We start from the raw sequence: 18,884 nt of genomic DNA on the forward strand, positions 1-18,884 counted from the left end.
TACATATTCCTTTTAGAGTTCCTTTTTAAAAAAATTTTATTTTGTCAATCATTTCTCTGATTAAGTTTTATTTTCCCAAATTACATGTAAATACAAATTTTGACATAAAAAAATTGTGTTCCAAATTCTTTCTCCCCCCTCCCATGCCCCGCAAGAACTCAAACAATTCAATATAAGTTATACATGAGCAGTCATGCAAAACAGTTTCACGTTAGCCAGGTTGTGAAAGAAAACAGACAAAACAAAACTTCAGATAAAGAAACTAACAAAAAAAATTATGCTTCAATCTGTATTCAGATGGACTGCATTTTTCATAGGACCTTCAGAGTTGTATCATTGTATTGCTGAAAATAAGCAAGTTATTCACAGCAGATCATCTTACAGTATTGCTGTTATTTTGTATACAGTACATTTCACGTTGCATCAGCTCATGTAGGTCTTTCTGGGTTTTTCTGATAGCATCCTGTTCATCATTTTTTTTTTAATAGTAAATGACATTTATGTAGTATTTTATTTATTTATTTGTTTGTTTGTTTATTTATTTAACAGGGTGATGAGGGTTAAGTGACTTGCCCAGGGTCACACAGCTAGTAAGTGTTAAGTATCTGAGGTCAGATTTGAACTCTGGTCCTCCTGAATCCAGGGCCAGTCCTTTATCCACTTCACCTAGCTGCCCCCTATATAATACTTTAAAGAGAGCTTTCCTTACAATGAACCCATGAGGTTGATTCTTGCAACAGCAGTAATAGATAACATTTGTATCTTGTACCTGACAAAGAATTTTCTTCACAATAGCCTAGCAAAGTAAGTACCATACATTTAATCATCATCATCATCAGCCAGCTCTCCTTCTTATCAGTCCATCCTCATTGTCATCAACCAGTCCCTATCTTCATCCAATCATCATCAGTCCATCCATCAATCATCATCAAAATCTTACACTTGCCTCTGCTTCAAATTTTTTTCACAGTTACTATTGTTAACTGTTTCCCTCCATCCTGTTCCCTTCCCCATGATATTTACTCTACTTTCTTTTACCCCATCCCTCCTCAAAAGGGATTTGCTTCTAATTGCCCCCTCCCCCATCTGTCCTCCCTCCTTATCCCCTTTCCCTCCTACTTTCCTGCAGGGTTAGATAGATTACTCCACCCACTTGAGTGTGTATGTTATTCTCACCTTGAGCCATCTCTGATGAGATTAAGATCTTTGAGCCAATTCTGATGTGGGTAAGGCTCATTCACTGTCCCACTCTTCCCCCCCTCCCCCACTTCATAAGCCCTTGTTTCTTTCATGTGGGATTTCACCCCATTCCACCTCTCTCTCTCCTTCCCCCTCCCCCAGTACATTCCTCTCACCCCTCAATTTTACCCTAAAGATGTCATCATGGGGCAGCTAGGTGACACAGTGGACAGAACACCTGCCCTGGACCCAGGAGAACCTGAGCCCAAATCTGGCCTCAGACACAAGACACTTGTGCTTGCTTGTTCCCAGGCATGTCACCCAACTCCAACCACCCCACAAAAAAGAGATAAAAAAAAAAAAGCTTTCCAGACATCATCCCTTTATAATCAGTTCCCACCTGTGTCCTCTGTCTAAATTTATTTCTATCATCTGCCCTAATACTGAGAAAATTCTTATGAGTTAGATGTATCATCTTCTCATGTAGGAATGTAAACAGTTTAACCTTTTAATATCCCTCTTAATTTATTTTTCCTCTTTACCTTTTTATGCTTCTCTAGGGTGTTGTATTTGAAAGTCAAATTTTCTATTCAGTTCAGGTTTTTTCATCACGAATACCTGAGGGTCCTCTTTTTCATTGAAGTCCCATTTTTTCCCCTGAAAGATTATACAGTTTTGCTGGATAGGTGATTCTTCGTTGTAATCCCACTTCCTTTGCTCTGAAATATCATATTCCATGCCCTCTGATCCTTTAATGTAGAAGCTGCTAGATCTTATGTTATCCTGACTGTGGCTCCACAGTACTTGAATTCTTTCTTTTTGGCTGCTTGTACTACTTTCTCCTTGACCTGGGAGCTCTGGAATTTGGCTATAACATTCCTGGGAGTTTTCCTTTTGGGATCACTTTCAGGAGGTAATTGGTAGATTCTTTCAATTTCTATTTTACCTTCTGCTTCTAGAATATCAGGGCAATTTTCCCTGACAATTTCCTGGAAGATGATGTCTAAGCTCTTTTTATGATCATGGTTTTCAGGTAGTCCAGTAATTTTCAAATTATCTCTCCTGGCTCTATTTTCCAGGTCAGCTGTTTTTCCAAGGAGATATTTCACATTGCCCTTTTTTTTTTTTTAATTCATTTGAATTTCTTTATTGTGTCTTGATTTCTCAAAACATCATTCGCTTCTATTTGCTCAATCCTAGCTTTTAAACAATGATTTTCTTCCGAGAGCTTTTGTACCTCCTTTTCCATTTAACCAATTTGGCTTTTCAAGCTGTTGGCTTTTTTTTTTTTCATGACCCTCCTGCATCACTCTCATTTCTCTTTCCATTTTTTCCTCTACCTCTCTTACTTTATCTTCAAAGTCCTTTTTGAGTGCCTCTGTGGCCTGAGACCAACTCATATTTTTCTTGGAAGCTTTGGATGTAGGAGCCCTGATGTTGCTATCTTTTTCTGAGGGTGTACCTCCATCTTCCTTGTTACTAAAGAAAGTTTCTATGGTCCATATCTTTCTCTGTCTGTTCATCTTGCCTATCTTTTCCTTGACTTTTAACACTCTCTCTCTCTCTCTCAAAGTGGGGCACTGTTTCCAGGCTGCACTGTCCCAAGCTTCAGGGGGTCCCAGGTGGTACGATTTAAGAAGGAGCAGTTTCTTCATTTGCCTGGCCTGTTCTCTGGTCTGTATATAAACCTAGATAAACTTGCTAATTAACCAGGCAGCAAAACTTTGTGTGATGTGGTTGTTAGCTCCAATGAGCCTGCATCCCTCCCCAACCTGGGCCACCGCCACTCAAGCCTGCACCCAGGTTCCACCTCAGTGCCAGCAGAGACCCCTGTAATCTCTCCGAGGCCAACCACTCAGCCCTCTCACCAGACCGTGAGCTTAGTTCCAGAAGATGCTGTTACTGCAGCTGATTCAGAGGTTGCAGGGGTCTCTTTCTCTGGCACGGCCTGCCTGGGACTGAATCTGTATCAGCGTGACCACGAGGTTGGGCTCCACTCCTGTCCTGGCACAGCAGCCCCCTCTCGCTGATCTTCTAAGGCATCTTTGGCTGGAAAATTATCTCAGCTGTTTTTTTGTGGGTTCTGCTGCTCCAGGAATTGTCCTATGGCATTATTTGGAGGTTTTTGGGGGCAATCATGTTGTGAGTTCAAGAGCTTACTGCCTTTCCTCTGCCATCTTGGCCCTGACCCGGAAATCTCCTAGAGTTCCTTTTCCTTTAAAACAAAATAAAACAAAAACTTCTGTAGTTTTACTGTTTGGCCTCTTTACTTTCTTAACTTTAATTTATCAGATGCTTATTTGGAGATACTGTGACATAGCATAGTAGCTAGTAAAATTTTAAAAACAAAAATCCATAATCAAAATTCCAGGTAAATACATCATCTCTAGTTACTTGCTGCTATTAGGAGGAAGCATGGTATCAGGGATATTGCAATAATTTTGGAGTTAGAGGCTCCTGCCCTTTTTGTTTACTTACCTTTGTGACCTTGGACAAAGAATTTAATCTCCGGTCCTCAGTTTCTTTTTCTATAAAAAAAAAAAAGTTGGGCTGAGTAATCCTGCTTTCTAGCTCTAAATCCTGTGAAAGCCTTAAAAAGGAAGTGCCTTTGAGAATCCCCTAAAGGTCCTAGTGGTGTCCTCTGAGGTTAGTAATAAACAGAACAAAACAAAAGAGACCAAAACCTAACCCTAAGTGGAGGTTTGCTTTCATTTACCATCCCTTTGAAGTCATATTCTAATTGTTCTCCCAGCAACCTTTCCTAGTCACTACCTTTCCCATCATTAAATTCTTTCAATAGAGGGGGCAGCTAGGTGGCACAATGGATAAAGCACCTGCCCTGGATTCAGGAGGACTTGAGTTCAAATCCGGCCTCAGACACTTGACACTAGCTCTGTGATTCTGGGCAAGTCACTTAACCCTCATTGCCCCACAAAAAAAAAATCAATATAATGGTCACTGTTATTGTAAGCAATACCTTTGCTAAATGTTTTTATTGCCTCCTAAATATTACCGAATTTGTAACTAGTGAAAACATGTTCTTTAAGGTAATTGAGATCATGAAAATTCTGTTTAGGCAGGACTCAAAGGAAGGAGGAAATTCTGAGAACATTTTTAAAAATAGTAACTAAAATAGTTCCCATGAATTACTGCCATAGTTGTGATTTCCTTTTATTATTTCAAATGGCTCCTTTGTTAATTAGCCTGGATTTTTAAAAAATTTATTGTAACTATTGAATTATCCCCCAATTGTGTAATTTTTTGGGTCACTATCATTTAAGAAATTTCATTCACATAGTCTTCTGGTATCTGATATATAGGTTTTTACTGTGGTTCTTTGAAGACCTTAAAGCAGACTTATTTTTAATAAATTCCTTTCTTGGTTTAGTGTTATAAAATATATCTGATGTTTTCTATTACTTTTAGAAACTACTGTTTCCCTTGAATTAAGTAACTGAGTTTAGTATTCTGTTATTTTTTTTAAAGTGAGGCAATTGGGGTTAAGTGACTTGCCCAGGGTCACACAGCTAGTAAGTGTTAAGTGTCTGAGGCCAGATTTGAACTCAGGTACTCCTGACTCCAGGGCCGGTGCTCTATCCACTGTGCCACCTAGCTGCCCCCTTCTGTTATATTTTTTGACAGTGATTGTCTTGTTTTGATTTTGGTTTGGTAGATAAAAACACTGAATTGAAATTAGAGAGACTGGATACTTCTGTATCATCTCTGCTATAACATTCAGAGGGGAAATAGAGACTGTGAAATGGAAATTTCCTATAGTTATGCTGTGAAGAATTAGTATACAAAGTACTTGGTATGCTTAAAGAGGTAGAATATACTCTTTGGCTTTATCATTAGGCTGTATTTCTCTTATAGGTCACTTCCATTTAAAAGTACCTGGAAAAAGTAAACCTGGGGTCAAAGACCCTAGACACTTAATAGTTGTATGATCCTGGGTAAGTAACTCAGCCTCTTTGAACCTCAGTTTTCTCATATGTAAAATAAAGAGAGTTGGATCAGATGGCTTCTGAGGTATTTTTCAGCTCTAAAATTTTAATTCTTTAAGACAGATGAGCTTTATATACATCCTTGGACTTTGGCATTTTTCTTTAATTAAATGTCATTTGAAATGAGTTATGTGGTGAATCAGCGTTAAATTGCAATTAGCATATTAGCAAAAAGGGAAGTTACAGAAATATGCAAGCTTATTGGTTAGATACCAAGTTATTCCTAAATCAAGATTTGACCATTTCAAGAAATCTTTGTAGGGCTAGCTAGCAGTGGATTAAGCACCAGCCCTGGATTCAGGAGGACCTGAGTTTAAATTCGGCCTCAGGCACTTGACACTAGCTGCGTGACCCTGGGCAAGTCACTTAACCCTCATTGCCCTGCAAAAAACCCCAAAACTTAAAAAAAAAAAAACAAAGCAAGAAATCTTTGTATGAAAAAGGAGGTATAAAAATTGGTAATGTAGTGTTGGTGTAGATAGGAATACTTGGATTAAGTTTTACTTCTTACACAGACTAGCTGAAGGATCTTGTGCAAGTCATCTGAAACTTCTAAGAAAAGTCCCAAATCTGCAACTAGAGACTTCACAGATTTGGATCAATTGAAAAAGTCTTGACTAATGGAAATTCATATTTGAATTTCTTGTGAATTGATACATTCTATGGACCGTGGGTATTTAATGCTGCTTTTAGTTTCAGTTTCCTTTTCTAAAAAATGAAGAACTGGCACCAGCTACCTGATTCACAGAGTGGTTGTGAGGAAAGCACTATAAGCGTTTATGTACTATTTAAATAAATTAACGATAAATCTCTATATTAATATAGAGAGGAGTTTCAATACCCTTTGGAGGGGGGCGGGGCAGTGAGGGTTGAATGACTTGCCCAGGGTCACACAGCTAGTTAGTGTCAAGTGTCTGAGGCAGGATTTGAACTCAGGTGCCCCAGAATCCAGGGCTGGTGCTTTATCCACTGTGCCATAACTGCCCCATAATAGCTTTTTTAGGAAAGGCATAACAGGCTATATACATAGCACTTTATTCATTAAAATTGTAGTATAACAGAGAGGCAGGTTGGCCTAGTGTAACTCCTCTCTCTCTCTCTCTCTCTCTCTCTCTCTCTCTCTCTCTCTCTCTCTCTCTCTCTGTCTCTCTCTCTGCAGGGCAATGAAGGTTAAGTGACTTGCCCAGGGTCACACAGCTAGTAAGTGTCAAGTGTCTGAGGTCAGATTTGAACTTGGGTCCTCCTGAATCCAGGACTGGTACTTTATCCACTGTGCCACCTAGCTGCCCTCATGTAGCTCTTCTCAAAGTTTTTGGTCTTAGGTCCCCTTTAACTTTTCTTAAAAATCATTGAGGACTTCAAAGAGCTTTTGTTAATGGGGAAGATTTGTCTGTATACACACACACACACACATATATATACACACACACACTTATACGTACATATATGTGTGAATGTGTATACATCCACACATATATGTAAATATACAGTATTAGAAATGAAAACTGATATTTTTAAAAAATTCATTTAAAAATAATAAACCCATTATATGTTAACCTAAATAATATTTTTAATTTTGAAAAATTTCCCAGAATAAAAAAATTAGTGATAAGTGGCACTCTTTTTCAAATCTCTTCAATTTCTGTCTTAATAGCTGGATTATCATGTCTGCTCTTACAATTTAGTCCATTTTGACATGTTATTTTGGTTGAAATATATGAAGAAAATTTGGTCTTAGAAGGATAATGTAGATGAAAAATGAAGGGATATTATAATAAGCAAATAATGTGTTATGTATGTACAAACCAATAACCAGGCAAAGTTTTATTAAAAGGAAGGTATTTTTAAAAGTTGGCAAAGATGTACATTCTGATCATATAGGAGTCAAACCAAAAAACCCCCAAACAAACAAAAAACCCTGCATCATTCTCAAATGAAAGGTCCTGAGATACCAGATACCAAGATAATTCAATAGCAAGGCTTTACTAGACAAATTGTCGTAATGTGGCCCTACATCCCTTCTTCTAGCGGTATGAATAAAGGAAATATAGGTGTAGATTTTCCTTGTATATGTAGGATTTCTTGGTCTCTGATAACCAATATGGACTTGGAGAATATATCAGAGTAGAAAATGACCTTTAGGTGGAGATCAATCAGCCTGACCTCCACTTTGAGGTTAAGAAAATAGAAGTCCAGAGAGAGAAAGTAATGATCCAGCAAACACCTGCTTTGGGCTAGATGGTCCAGTGAGAACAAATATGAAGTAGCTTCTTAAAAGGAGCTTATATTCTTTTGGGGGAGATAACATGTCCCCATGTAAGGAGATGAATGTCATTTTGGAGGTGAGGTGGTAGCAGTTGGGAGGATCCAGGAATATCTTCAGGTGAAGTGACTTTTAAATTTTGAAGGACACTTTGTTTTCCAAGAGGCTGTGTTATGGAGGGAAGGCCATTCCCAAATCTTAACTGTAACCAGAAGATCTTCTCACTCCTGGTTCATTGTTATTTCTATTTTATAAAGACAATTGTTAAATAATGAACATCCTTCCACAGAGACATACCATAAAGGAGACATTCCTTTAGATTCAAAATTAACTGTAGTCAAAATGACTGACAAGACTTATTTCCCTGACACCATCTAAGCAAATGGACTCTGGAGAGGAATCTACTTTTATTTCCATTAAGCAGAACCAAAACTGGTTGATATTTCCGTTTCTGTCAAAGATGACCAACAAAAATGTCTTGTGGGTCCTTGAAAGCCAACGGTATTAAGTTTGGCTCACTTTGCCTATTGGGTGTCTATCACTGTTCCACTAGCTCTGAAGCATTGTAACTTATCTCCCCAAAAAAGCAAACATTCTCCCCAAAAGTTGTCCTGAATTTTCCAGTTGGTTGCTACACACAATACTTGGGATAATAGTCTTATTTTTATAATAGTCTTATTTTTAAAGGCAAGTCTGAATGAATACATAGGTAGGATAACATTATTAGGATTATCTCTGCATTTTCCATGTCTAAAAATTTGCGTTTCTCTAATCTACTTGGACAGAGACTTTGTTGATTTATCCACCTGTTTCTGGGTCACTGAGAACTTTTTGAGTTCTAGAAGTTCCTGGAAAACCAGTTGGACCAGAATGTGCCTTTTTACTACATAGTGCTGATGGATCTTCTCTTCCAAGAAGTATAATCCACTATCATGAAATAAAATAGGTTGTGCTGGGATATCAGAAATTGTTGAGAGAGAGAGAGAGTGTGTGTGTGTGTGTGTGTGTGTGTGTGTGTGTGTGTGTGTGTGTGTGTGTGTGTGTGTGATGCAACAATTAGCTACTTTTAAAATATTCCAGGAGTTAATGGCAGCTGTTGTTATTAGTTTGATATTTTGAAAGATCCATGATTTCATTAGTGTGGACTCCCTCCATTCAGTAAGCAGTCTATCCAAATTTCATGAGTAATGTGACTGAAAATTGCTGACTTTTGATGACCCTTTCCATACTTATTTGGGGCAGCCCCCCAACTCATAGCGTGTTTTAAGTCTGGCAGAATTAGTGTTAAATACTGTTATACCTACCAGAGCTTATGCTCCTCTAACCTAGCCTTTGAGTAACCAGTCATTTCAGCACCACTGGGTAACATTGTCTTCGGACTTTAGAACAGGGGTTCTTAACCTTTTTTGTATTTTTGACAGTCTGAAGCTTATGAATCCCTTCTCAGAAGAATGTTTGTTGTGTATAGCTATTAATGAAGAAATCCTAAAGTTCAGTTGTTAGTGAAATTCAGCTTCACAAACCCTCTGAAAATAAATTTGTGGACACCAGGTTAAGATCCCTTGCTTTAAAGCATAATTATTATATATTCAAATGAATATGGTGCCTTTGAGGGGATACATTGATTCAAGTGACACTGCTGTTCAAAATGTTTAAAGACTTGCCTTTAGAGCCTGTTGTATTTTTTTGGAAATCTTTTTGGTGGTAGCAGATATTTATCCTTTGGAGTGAGTGTTATTTTTGCAAATAACCAAGTTATTCTTAATATTTGTAGGCAAGATGTGTAATTAGGCCAATTTTAATTTGGAAAAAAAAAGTTATTAGGATTAATTGGATACTTAATTTTCTTGTGGTTCTCCTGTCAAATCCAAAAGTAGAGTTCCAGGGGCAAAACAGCAGCAAAATTATTAAAATAACTGTTTAGTATCCCAAGGCAGTTATATTGGATTTTTTTGGTTTGTTTTTGTAGGGCAGTGAGGACTAAGTGGCTTGCCCAGGGGTCACACAGCTAGTAAGTGTCAAGTGTCTGAGGCTGGATTTGAACTCACTTCCTCCTGGCTCCCAGGAGCCGTGCTCTATCCATTATACCACCTAGCTGCCCCCAGTTACATTGTTGTTTTTTTTTTTTTTAAATAAATGATGCTTATTTGGGAAAATGTGTTCTAGGGTGTTTTGTTTAAATGAAAAGTAATACTTATGTGAAAAGTAATCCGTATGTTGAGAACAGTCATTATGCTCTTGAAAAACTTTGTTTTAAAATTGTACTTTATGGACTTAATCTTCAATCACAAATATTTAAATATACAAAGAAAAAAGATTGCATCTGAAATTGAAACTTTGTTACCTGCAGTTTGTTTCAGAAAGTATATATTATATTCAACAAGATTGTAACAAAATTGCCTTGTTTGCACTTTTGCTTTCTTCTATGTATTTTTTAATTGATGTTTTTGCTTTAATTTTTCTCTTGTCACATCTCATGAAGTTATCTGTTCAAACCCTAGTAAAAGCCACTTTTCCTTCTAACAATGAATAAAGTCAAGCAAAAAAAAAAAAACAAGGCCTCATGCAGAAAATAATGCTTGAGCTGACTCTTAAAGGGAGGAACTCTACTCTGTATGGGGAGGTAAGAATTAAGTACATTCTAGTTATGTGAGGCAGTGAAGTACATAGTCACAGAGGTGGGAAGTGTAGTGTCCTGTGTGAGAGAGAGCATAATGTCCAGTGAAACCAGAAAAATAGGTTGGGACTGGATTGTGGAGTTTAAAGCTAACAGTTTGTTTTACCTAGAAGCAATAGGCATAAGTCACTAGAGTTGATTAAATAAAAGAATCATATGGTCAGATCTGCACTTTAAGGAAAATCATTTGTCAACGCTGCATCATTTGTACAGCAGTGTCAGTGTATGTATGGACTGGAGTAATGAGAGGCTCAAGGTAGGGAGACTATTTAGGAGTCTCAGAATAATCTGGGCTAAAAGTAATGAAAGCCAGAAGTAGGGCGGTAGCTTGTGAATAGAGAGAAGGGGTCTTATGCTGTAGTTGTGGAGGGAGAAAGGGCAAGATATGGCAATTGAATGTAGCCTGACTCCAGGCCCAGTGCTTTATCCACTGTGCCACCTAGCTGCCCTTGTGCAATTTTTACTTTTATCCTTTTGTAATTCTTCCAGAGAGCACCTTCTCATTACACTGAAGGTTTTCTGTTGATTCCTCCTAGTGTTTTAAACATATCAATGTAGCAGTCAAGGAAGTGATTTCTTCTCTTGCTATGCATGACCTTGCTATCATTTATGCCATTTCCTATTCACAAGTCATCATTGTTATATGCTACAATCTATTTTAACTCACTATGTCTTTTTCTTGTCCTTTGGATCACTTGCAATTTAGTTTCTTCTGAGATCATACCATTATATGACTTGTAACCATATAGCATCATTAAAAGAAGTGTTAGAGGCTATTGCAGCAGGGAAGAGAGTAGAATCTTTGAAAGCACTGTCTAGTTTTCAATGCAATCCAGCTTGATCCTGACAACTACTTTCTCTGGGTACAATTCATATTGTAGCCTAGCCATTGACTTAGTCCAAAGCATGTATTTATGTTGATATTGATGGACTGAGTGGGTTTTCTGTCTAGTCCAGGGATTCTTAACCTGGGGCTTTTTAGTAACTGCATTTCCATATAACTGGTTTCCCTTGTAATCATATGTATTTCCTTTTATACATTATTCTGAAAAGGTATCTTTTGGTTTCACCAGACTGCCAGAAGGGGTCCATGACACAAAAAGGGTTAAGAATATCTGGTCTAGTTGCATTGTTTAACAATTTGTAAAAGTTGAAGACCACAGGGACCCTAATACTTCATATCTTTCCCAGAACAGGTGACACTAAAGCCTAGGAGTCATAAGAATAACTTAAAATCCTTTAATAGTAACTGAGTTTATTCATTAGGGCACTAATTATCAGCTAACACTGAATTTAGAAGGTTTCAGTGCCAGTTTCACACATGAAGGACTAACAATTCTGCCTTTTAGTGGGGTATGGTTGAAGGTGATATGCAGCAGAAAAATGACATTCTCCATCCCACTAACCTCTGTGGAAATGTAGGAGAGAGCAAATGCCACCTTCGGTTCTACTTTTATGTTAAGTGTGTAGTGCTAGCTTTTTGGAGGAAAGACCAAAGAAGGAGAACCTGAAATTCCATTCTGTATCATCTGGACTCAAATTGTTATTGAGAAATTTAGGACAGTCTTTCAAGAAAAAGTCTTGTGTTCCTGTGCTCTGATTCATTCATGAGAAATTCTCATTAGCTCATCATAACAACATGGTCTCTGTTAGGGTGGATTATCTTCTATGGCTGGTATTGCTGCTTATTGTTTTCAGGGTACATGCTTGGTTTTTGCTGCCTGAGATCTAAATGGGCATTAGAACCATCATCTTCCATAGGTTCATACCTAAAAGGATTATGTACTGAACCTGTCTCATTTTGGCATTTAATCATATGCAGATTTTCATTACTCTGTCATTGCTTTATGTTTGTATGTCATCTCAAATTGAAGTATACTTTTCCGAGGATGGATAATGTTTTATTGAGAAACTCGTCAAATATTGAACATCTAGTAGGTAACTCCTTTATAGTAATGACTGATTTATACACCATTTCCTCCTACCTGCTGAAAGGGTTCTTCTCTCTTTTCCATCCCAACTTAACTGGGCTAATGGCTAGTCTTGTGAATTCTTCAATCTTATATTTCTTCTTTACCACCTTCCCGCCCCCCACCCCCAGGATAATCTCCTTTATGTTAGGTTCTCTTATTCCTTCTTTGCTGTGTCTTTTGCTACTTAAAGTTTAATTCTGCCTAATGAATTCCTTCTTGTACATACACTGTCTTGTTTAAATCCTTCATTACTTTACTTGCTTCTTACCCAGGCTTACCAAGCGAAAATCTGTTCTCTGTCTTCATCACTCATTCCTTTTTCCTGACCTATTTTGTGGGCGGGTAAATGCTAATAATCTTGGCTCTGTGGTATCCTGTTATAAGGAAGCTGAAAGTTGTTTTGTTTTGTTTTGCGGGGCAATGAGAGCTAAGTGACTTGCCCAGGGTCACACAGCTCTTGTCAAGTGTCTTAAGCTGTATTTGAACTCAGGTTCTCCTGAATCCAGGGTTGGTGCTTTATCCACTGTGCCACCTAGGTGTCCCCATGCTGAAAGTTTTTAAAAGCAAAATTAGACATAACAGAAATCAGGGCCAGTAACCTAAATTAGGTATTTCAAAGGGGCTAAGAAGTGACAGAAGTCTTAATTGGTTAACGTGGCTCTTGCACTCTGTATTCTTGCACAACTGGCTTACTTACTATTCCCTGTATATGCCATCTTCTACATCTAGACTTCAGCATGGAATGCTTGGAAAGCCTACTTTCCTTCAAGGCTCAGCTCATGATCCATTTTCTTCAGGAAGATTTTCTTGACTCCCTGGATTGATATTTGAACTTTACCCTAATTACTCTGAATGAATTTTGTGTAGCTGCTGTATCATCTTTGAATGTGTATTCTCTCTCCATGGGCCCTCCATCCCCACCCCTAGGGTGGGACTGTTTCACCTTTGTATTTGTGACCCCGATGCCTAGCACACATAGATGTTTAATGCCTGTTTATTGATTTATAGTGAGAGAAGGGCAGTATTTGCCAATTTATGGGGAGGGAGTGGCAACACTGTCTTTCATGTCACCTAGGTTCCTGTCCTTGCTGTCATCCTCGACAACACATCTCACCCCCATAAACCAGAAAGTTGCCAAATTCTGTTGTTTCTCTCTCCACAGCATCTTTTTCTTCTGTCCACTTGTCTTCACTCACAAAGTTACCACCCTAAGTTCAGTCCATCATCACATCTTGTACTTTTGCAATCACCACTTCATTGGTCTTATTTTCCCATTCCATTCTCCACACAGCTGCCAAGGTGATTTTCTTAAGTGCAGGTCAGATCATGTTACCCCCTTCTCAGACTGCAGTGGCTCCCTATTACTTCAGATATAAACTTATATCTTTGATATTTAAAGCTCTTCACAACCTGGTCCTGTCATACCTGTCCAACTTATTACATTTACTCCCCTCCAGGCACCCTGCCATGCCAGCCTTCTCACTCTTGATCACATTTATTATTCTGTCTCCAGGCTCTTTTTTGGCACTGGCCAAATTCTGTGTGTCTGCAGTACTCTTCCTCCTCACTCTGACCTGTTGGAATCTCTGGTTTTCTCAAAGATGTTAACTTCAAATACTACCTTCTGGTTAAGGCCGGTCCTTGTTTGCCAAAAGGATGGGGCGTTTTCTCCTAAGGCTGTCTTGTATCTATTTTGTGAGTGCTTTGTATATACCTTTATATATACATGTCTCCTTATTTAGAATATAAACTCCTTGAGAGTAGGGACAGGTTCCCTTTTGTCCCCTCACCCCCTTCCCTTCCCCCACCAGCACATAATAAGTAGTCACTTAATAAATGCTTTTTGATTGAGTGATGCTTAATTCTGTAGGATATTAAGGTACTTTATGATGGAGTTTCACTATATTTTAATTGCCAAATTCATGCAATTTTCCCCGAACATTTCCATTACAGTTATATAAAAGTGAACTATTTTCTTACATCTATTAAATTCTAAAATATAACCTTTTAACAGAGAACTCAGATTGTAACCACAAGAGGAAATTTCACTTTTATAAATGTGTTTTGAAAACATGAACGAAGTTCTAATTCTGTTCATCTTTAACACTTAATGTTGGAATTGTTACAGGAACAAATGTGTTCAGTTAAATTTGGCTCTGAAGTATTGCCCGTATAAGCTGACTCATGAAGGAAATGGCACAAGTTATAGCTAAAATCTCCAATGAAAATATGAAGTAGAACTTAATTTGCAAGAATTTAAATTACAGTCATAAGATAGTAATGAATTGTTAAGGCTTTTACAATATGTATTTAGTTTTATTTCAAAACATAAGGACTCCAAGTGTTTTTTTATCTTAACAGCCATCTTAAAAACTAGGCCTTATTGAGCTAGAAGGCTTGGTTTCTATTCATAAGAATGAGGTTTCTTGCTGTATAATCACAATGAATAGATACTCATATGCAAGATTTTAGACATGCCACTCAGATTGTTTATTTAGACCTAAAAAAATTGGTTTACAATTCATATTAGGTACTTGAAGTGCCTGTCAGTCAGAATTCTTCATCTAAGTTGTATAACTTAAATATTTTTAAAGGGGTTTTTTTGGTTGTTTTTAACTTTAGAACCAAAAGGTAAGAAGTGTAATTATTTATGTTATTTGTTTGCCTTATTCAATAAATGATAATAGAATCTTCTGATTAGCTTGTCTTCATCTTTTCATTAATAAGGTATGGTGGACAAATTGAAAATTGTGAAGTATAGCTTACAGCATTTTAAAAAATAATAAACTATTTTCTTTTATAGGGAAATCCTCATTGACAATTCAGTTTGTTGAAGGCCAATTTGTTGACTCGTATGATCCAACCATAGAAAACAGTAAGTAGTATTTGTAAGTATTTATAAAATGAGAAGCCTATTCTTTTGTACACAATTCTGAAAAGAGCCATCATTTTTTTCTCTGGAATTCTAGAATCTTAGTTGACTAGGTGTGAACATCTTAACCTGAGCATCAAATCCCTCACTAACACTTGAAGTAAGATACAGTCTTCAGTGACAGGGAATTCATTACCTCCTAAAGCCACTCTCTTCATTTTTCCATTATACTAAATTGGAAGTTTCTACCTTAATAAATGAAAACTACTTACTTACTGGTAACTTCAGCCCATTGTTTCTGGTTTCACCTTCTGGGGCAAAGTACACTAAATCTAATTTCAGTATAATAATCCTTAAAATATTTAATGGAAGAAACCATGCTTTCCATCTCCAGAATATCTTTTTTTTTTCTTTTCTTTTCTTTTTTTTCTTTTTTTTTTTTTTTGGTGAGGCAGTTGGGGTTAAGTGACTTGCCCAGGGTCACACAGCTAGTAAGTGTTAAGTGTCCGAGGCTGGATTTGAACTCAGGTACTCCTGACTCCAGGGCCAGTGCTCTATCCACTGCGCCACCTAGCTGCCCCCAGAATATCTTTTCTAAGCTAAATATCTTCAGTTTCTTGAACTGGCCTTGGTATCACATGGTTTTGAATCTCATTACTATTCTGTTTGTGTTCTTTACTGTAGACACTGTTCTTCTGTGAATGCAGTCTAAGATCACATTTGCTATTTTTAGTTGACATGTTACTTTGTTAATTTGCATTATGCTTGTAATCGACTAAAATTTTTTCTTTTCATTGTTTGGAAAGTTATTGATAAAGTCTTGTTTTGTCATAGCAGATACTTCCATAAAAAACCCCCCACGAAGAAGCAACTCCTTGGAAAGGAAAGGTTATTTTGTTGGCTTTTAACAAAATTAAGGGAGATATACTTTAATAGTATGCTACTTTTTTTTTTAATCATAAAAGTATTTTATTATTTTCTAGTTACATGTAGAGGTAGTTTTCAATTTATTTTTATAAAATTTCTAGTTCCAAATTTTTCTCCTTGACTACCCCCTCCCCAAGACAGCAAGTGATCTGATATAGGTTATAATATGATAGTACTAACTTGTAACATTATTTGAACAAAATTTTATTATTTTTCTATGTTGTCTGTTATTAACATTGTTGTGGTCCTGTATATTGTTTTGCTTATGCTTTTTTAACTCTGTTGCTCTGTACGTGTCTTTCTGTATGTCTCTGAAATCTTCATTGTTCCTTAGGATATAGCACTATTCCACTTAAGTTCACATTTTTCCCCCCAAGTAAAAATTTCCCCCAAATAAGAATCAAAAATAATCTATAAATATTTGTATACAATAATTTTTTCTTACTGTTAACTTTCATAGGAGTAGTACCTCAATAGTGGGCTGATCAGTATAACAATTTAGTAATTTTTCATGTATAATTTCAGGTTTTCACAGAACAATTAAGCATTTCACATCTCTTCCATGAGTGAATTAATTCAATTCAGTAGTATATCTAGAATCGAGTATTTTTTAGACGCCTTGTTAGCTGGGATACAAAGATAAAACTGAAGTTGTCATGAGGGTTCTTTGTCCTCAAAGAACATACGTTCTAGTGAGGTTGGGAGAGGTAGAGTATGCACGTAGTTAAAAGGGAACCTCTAGAGCTAATCGAGCAGAGAGTTGATTTGGTCAGTCTTAAGATTTAGTAATACTATTTTGGCAGCTATGTGGATGATGGATTATGGGGAGAGACTGAATTAATGGAGAACAATCAGGAAGGTGTTGCAGCACTACAGTATTATAGATGAGATGTGATGAGGTCCCAAACTAGGATGGTAGAAACATGATATGGCAAGAAAGGAATGGATATATCATGTTGTAGATATAGAAATGATGGTTTTGAAACTGACCGTATATGGATGTATATGGAGGGTGAGAGAAAATGAGATTTGAGGATGACTCCAAAGTTTTGAAACTTGGTAATTGGAAGGATAGTGGTGTCCTCAACAGAAATAGGGAGAGGAGGAAGTAGGGCAAGTTTAGAGGGGAAGTTGAATTTTCTTTTGGGCATGTTGAAATAGAGTTGGTGATATAGGAGTAGAGTTTGGGAGAGAAATGAAGGCTATATATGTGGATTTGAGAATCATCTGTATAGTGATAATTGAATCTCTTTGAGGGGTAATGAGATCCCTGAGCAAAGAGAGCCCCAGCCATCTGTGATGATTGTACAAAAGATACTAAAGAAAGCGTCCAGAAAAGTTAGGACAAGAATCAGGAGATAAATGTCATGAAATCTGGGTGAGAAAAGAACATCCTGGAAAGGAGGGTGAGTGAAAAAAAAGTGAAAAAGAAAGATGATGACTGAGAAATTGGATTTAACTTAGTGTACCTACTTATCTTTTCATAGCCCCAGAATGAGTTTGTAATATCTCTTTCTTATTTTGAAAATTGTTAGTATCTCCTAGGACTTTGTCATTTTCACATGACCTGTTGTTAAGGCACCATATCCCTCACCCTCTACTTAATGCTGTTAACTTTTTTTTTTAAGTCTGGACTTCGGCTTTTATCATTCGTAAATTTCGTATCTTGTCAAGATCTCTCCTTTCTCTCTTATGCACTGTAAGCTGTCTTTCCCATTCTCTGACATTTGATAAGCACCACATCTAGATCTTCATGTCATTGATTAAAAAGTGGATAGTAACAGGGCCAGCCTTCTCTTCTTTGCAGAGTGGGAGGACTATGGGGGTGGGACTCTGCATATAGTGCCAGACTTGATATGTTGATATGTTGGTTAGTCGCTGAGCTTCTTTCCCCCTCCCTTTTATATCTTCTGTATAAGATGGAGGAGGGAGAGAGATTGTGTATTGAAAAAGGAACATGATATAAAAACAAAAGATAGTAATACCTTTTTTGAAGCACCTGATACTGACATGAATTTATTATCAATCTAGGGGAGTCAGATTCCAAAAAGAATGTTCCACAACGAAAGAACACTGGATTTGGAATTGGAGAACTTGGGTTTGAGGCCTCACTCTTCTACTTAAAATTGTGTGATCTTAGCCTCTCTTGAATCAATTTTCTTATCTGTACACTGAGAGGGTTGAATTAAATGAACACTAAGGGCCCTTCCAATTCCAAATCTATAATGTTATGATCATCCTTTACTGTAGCAGAATTCCAGCACTTGAATTTAATGTAGGAGTTCATATGGCCTAAGGCCTACATTGGCTCCTTTATTAGAGTAGTGTGCTTTGTTGCAGTGGCGTTCCCTTTCTTCTTCCTGGACCTGATTTCCTTTTGAAGCATTGAAGTGAAATGTAATAAATGCTATAGAAAACTGAGATTCACATCCCACCTCTGATACTGCTTAGCTGTGTGCCCACAAGTAAATCATTTAGGATCAAAGACTTAGAGCTGGATTTGTTACCTCCTCTGTAAAATGGGAATGATAGTAACCTCTTTAATACTAAATGACAGCATTAATAAGGTTTAAGAGAGTGAGAGTAGGCCCAGACTTGGACAAAAAAGACCAAATGGGTGTTCCTTGGTTTATCTCCTTCCTTTAGCACCTCAATTTCTTTATATTGGTCATGTTTCACTTTTCTTTTATTCAAACATAGTAATATTCTATTACATTAATAAACCGTTATTTGTTTAATTATTTCCTAGTTGATAGATATCAACTTTTTTTCAGTTCTTTGCTACTACAAATATTTTGGTATATAAGAAGTGGGGTGGTTTTTTTTTGTCAATGACTTCCTTGGACTTATGCCTGGGAGTGGAATCTCAGTCAAAAATGGTATGAACATTTTAGCTACTTTATTTGCATAATTCCAAATTGCTTTCCAAAATAGTTATACTCATTCACAGTTCAGTCAATAAAAAAATCGTTACTTGAGGTAAAACCTC

The 18,884-nt window shown here is 37.1% G+C and overlaps 1 protein-coding gene across 1 annotated transcript in view; it reads left to right on the plus strand.

Annotated features, from left to right (window-relative positions):
- RHEB (Ras homolog, mTORC1 binding) overlaps positions 1 to 18,884 on the plus strand; it is a 66,492-nt gene that overhangs the window by 20,694 nt on the left and 26,914 nt on the right. Inside the window, exon 2 of the mRNA XM_043968068.1 lies at positions 14,900 to 14,971. Within this exon, the coding sequence (XP_043824003.1) occupies positions 14,900 to 14,971 (72 nt within the window). The remainder of the gene's footprint in view (positions 1 to 14,899; positions 14,972 to 18,884) is intronic.

The sequence above is a fragment of the Dromiciops gliroides genome, chromosome 5 (assembly GCF_019393635.1).
Source record: "Dromiciops gliroides isolate mDroGli1 chromosome 5, mDroGli1.pri, whole genome shotgun sequence".
NCBI classification, from domain to species: Eukaryota; Metazoa; Chordata; class Mammalia; order Microbiotheria; family Microbiotheriidae; genus Dromiciops; species Dromiciops gliroides.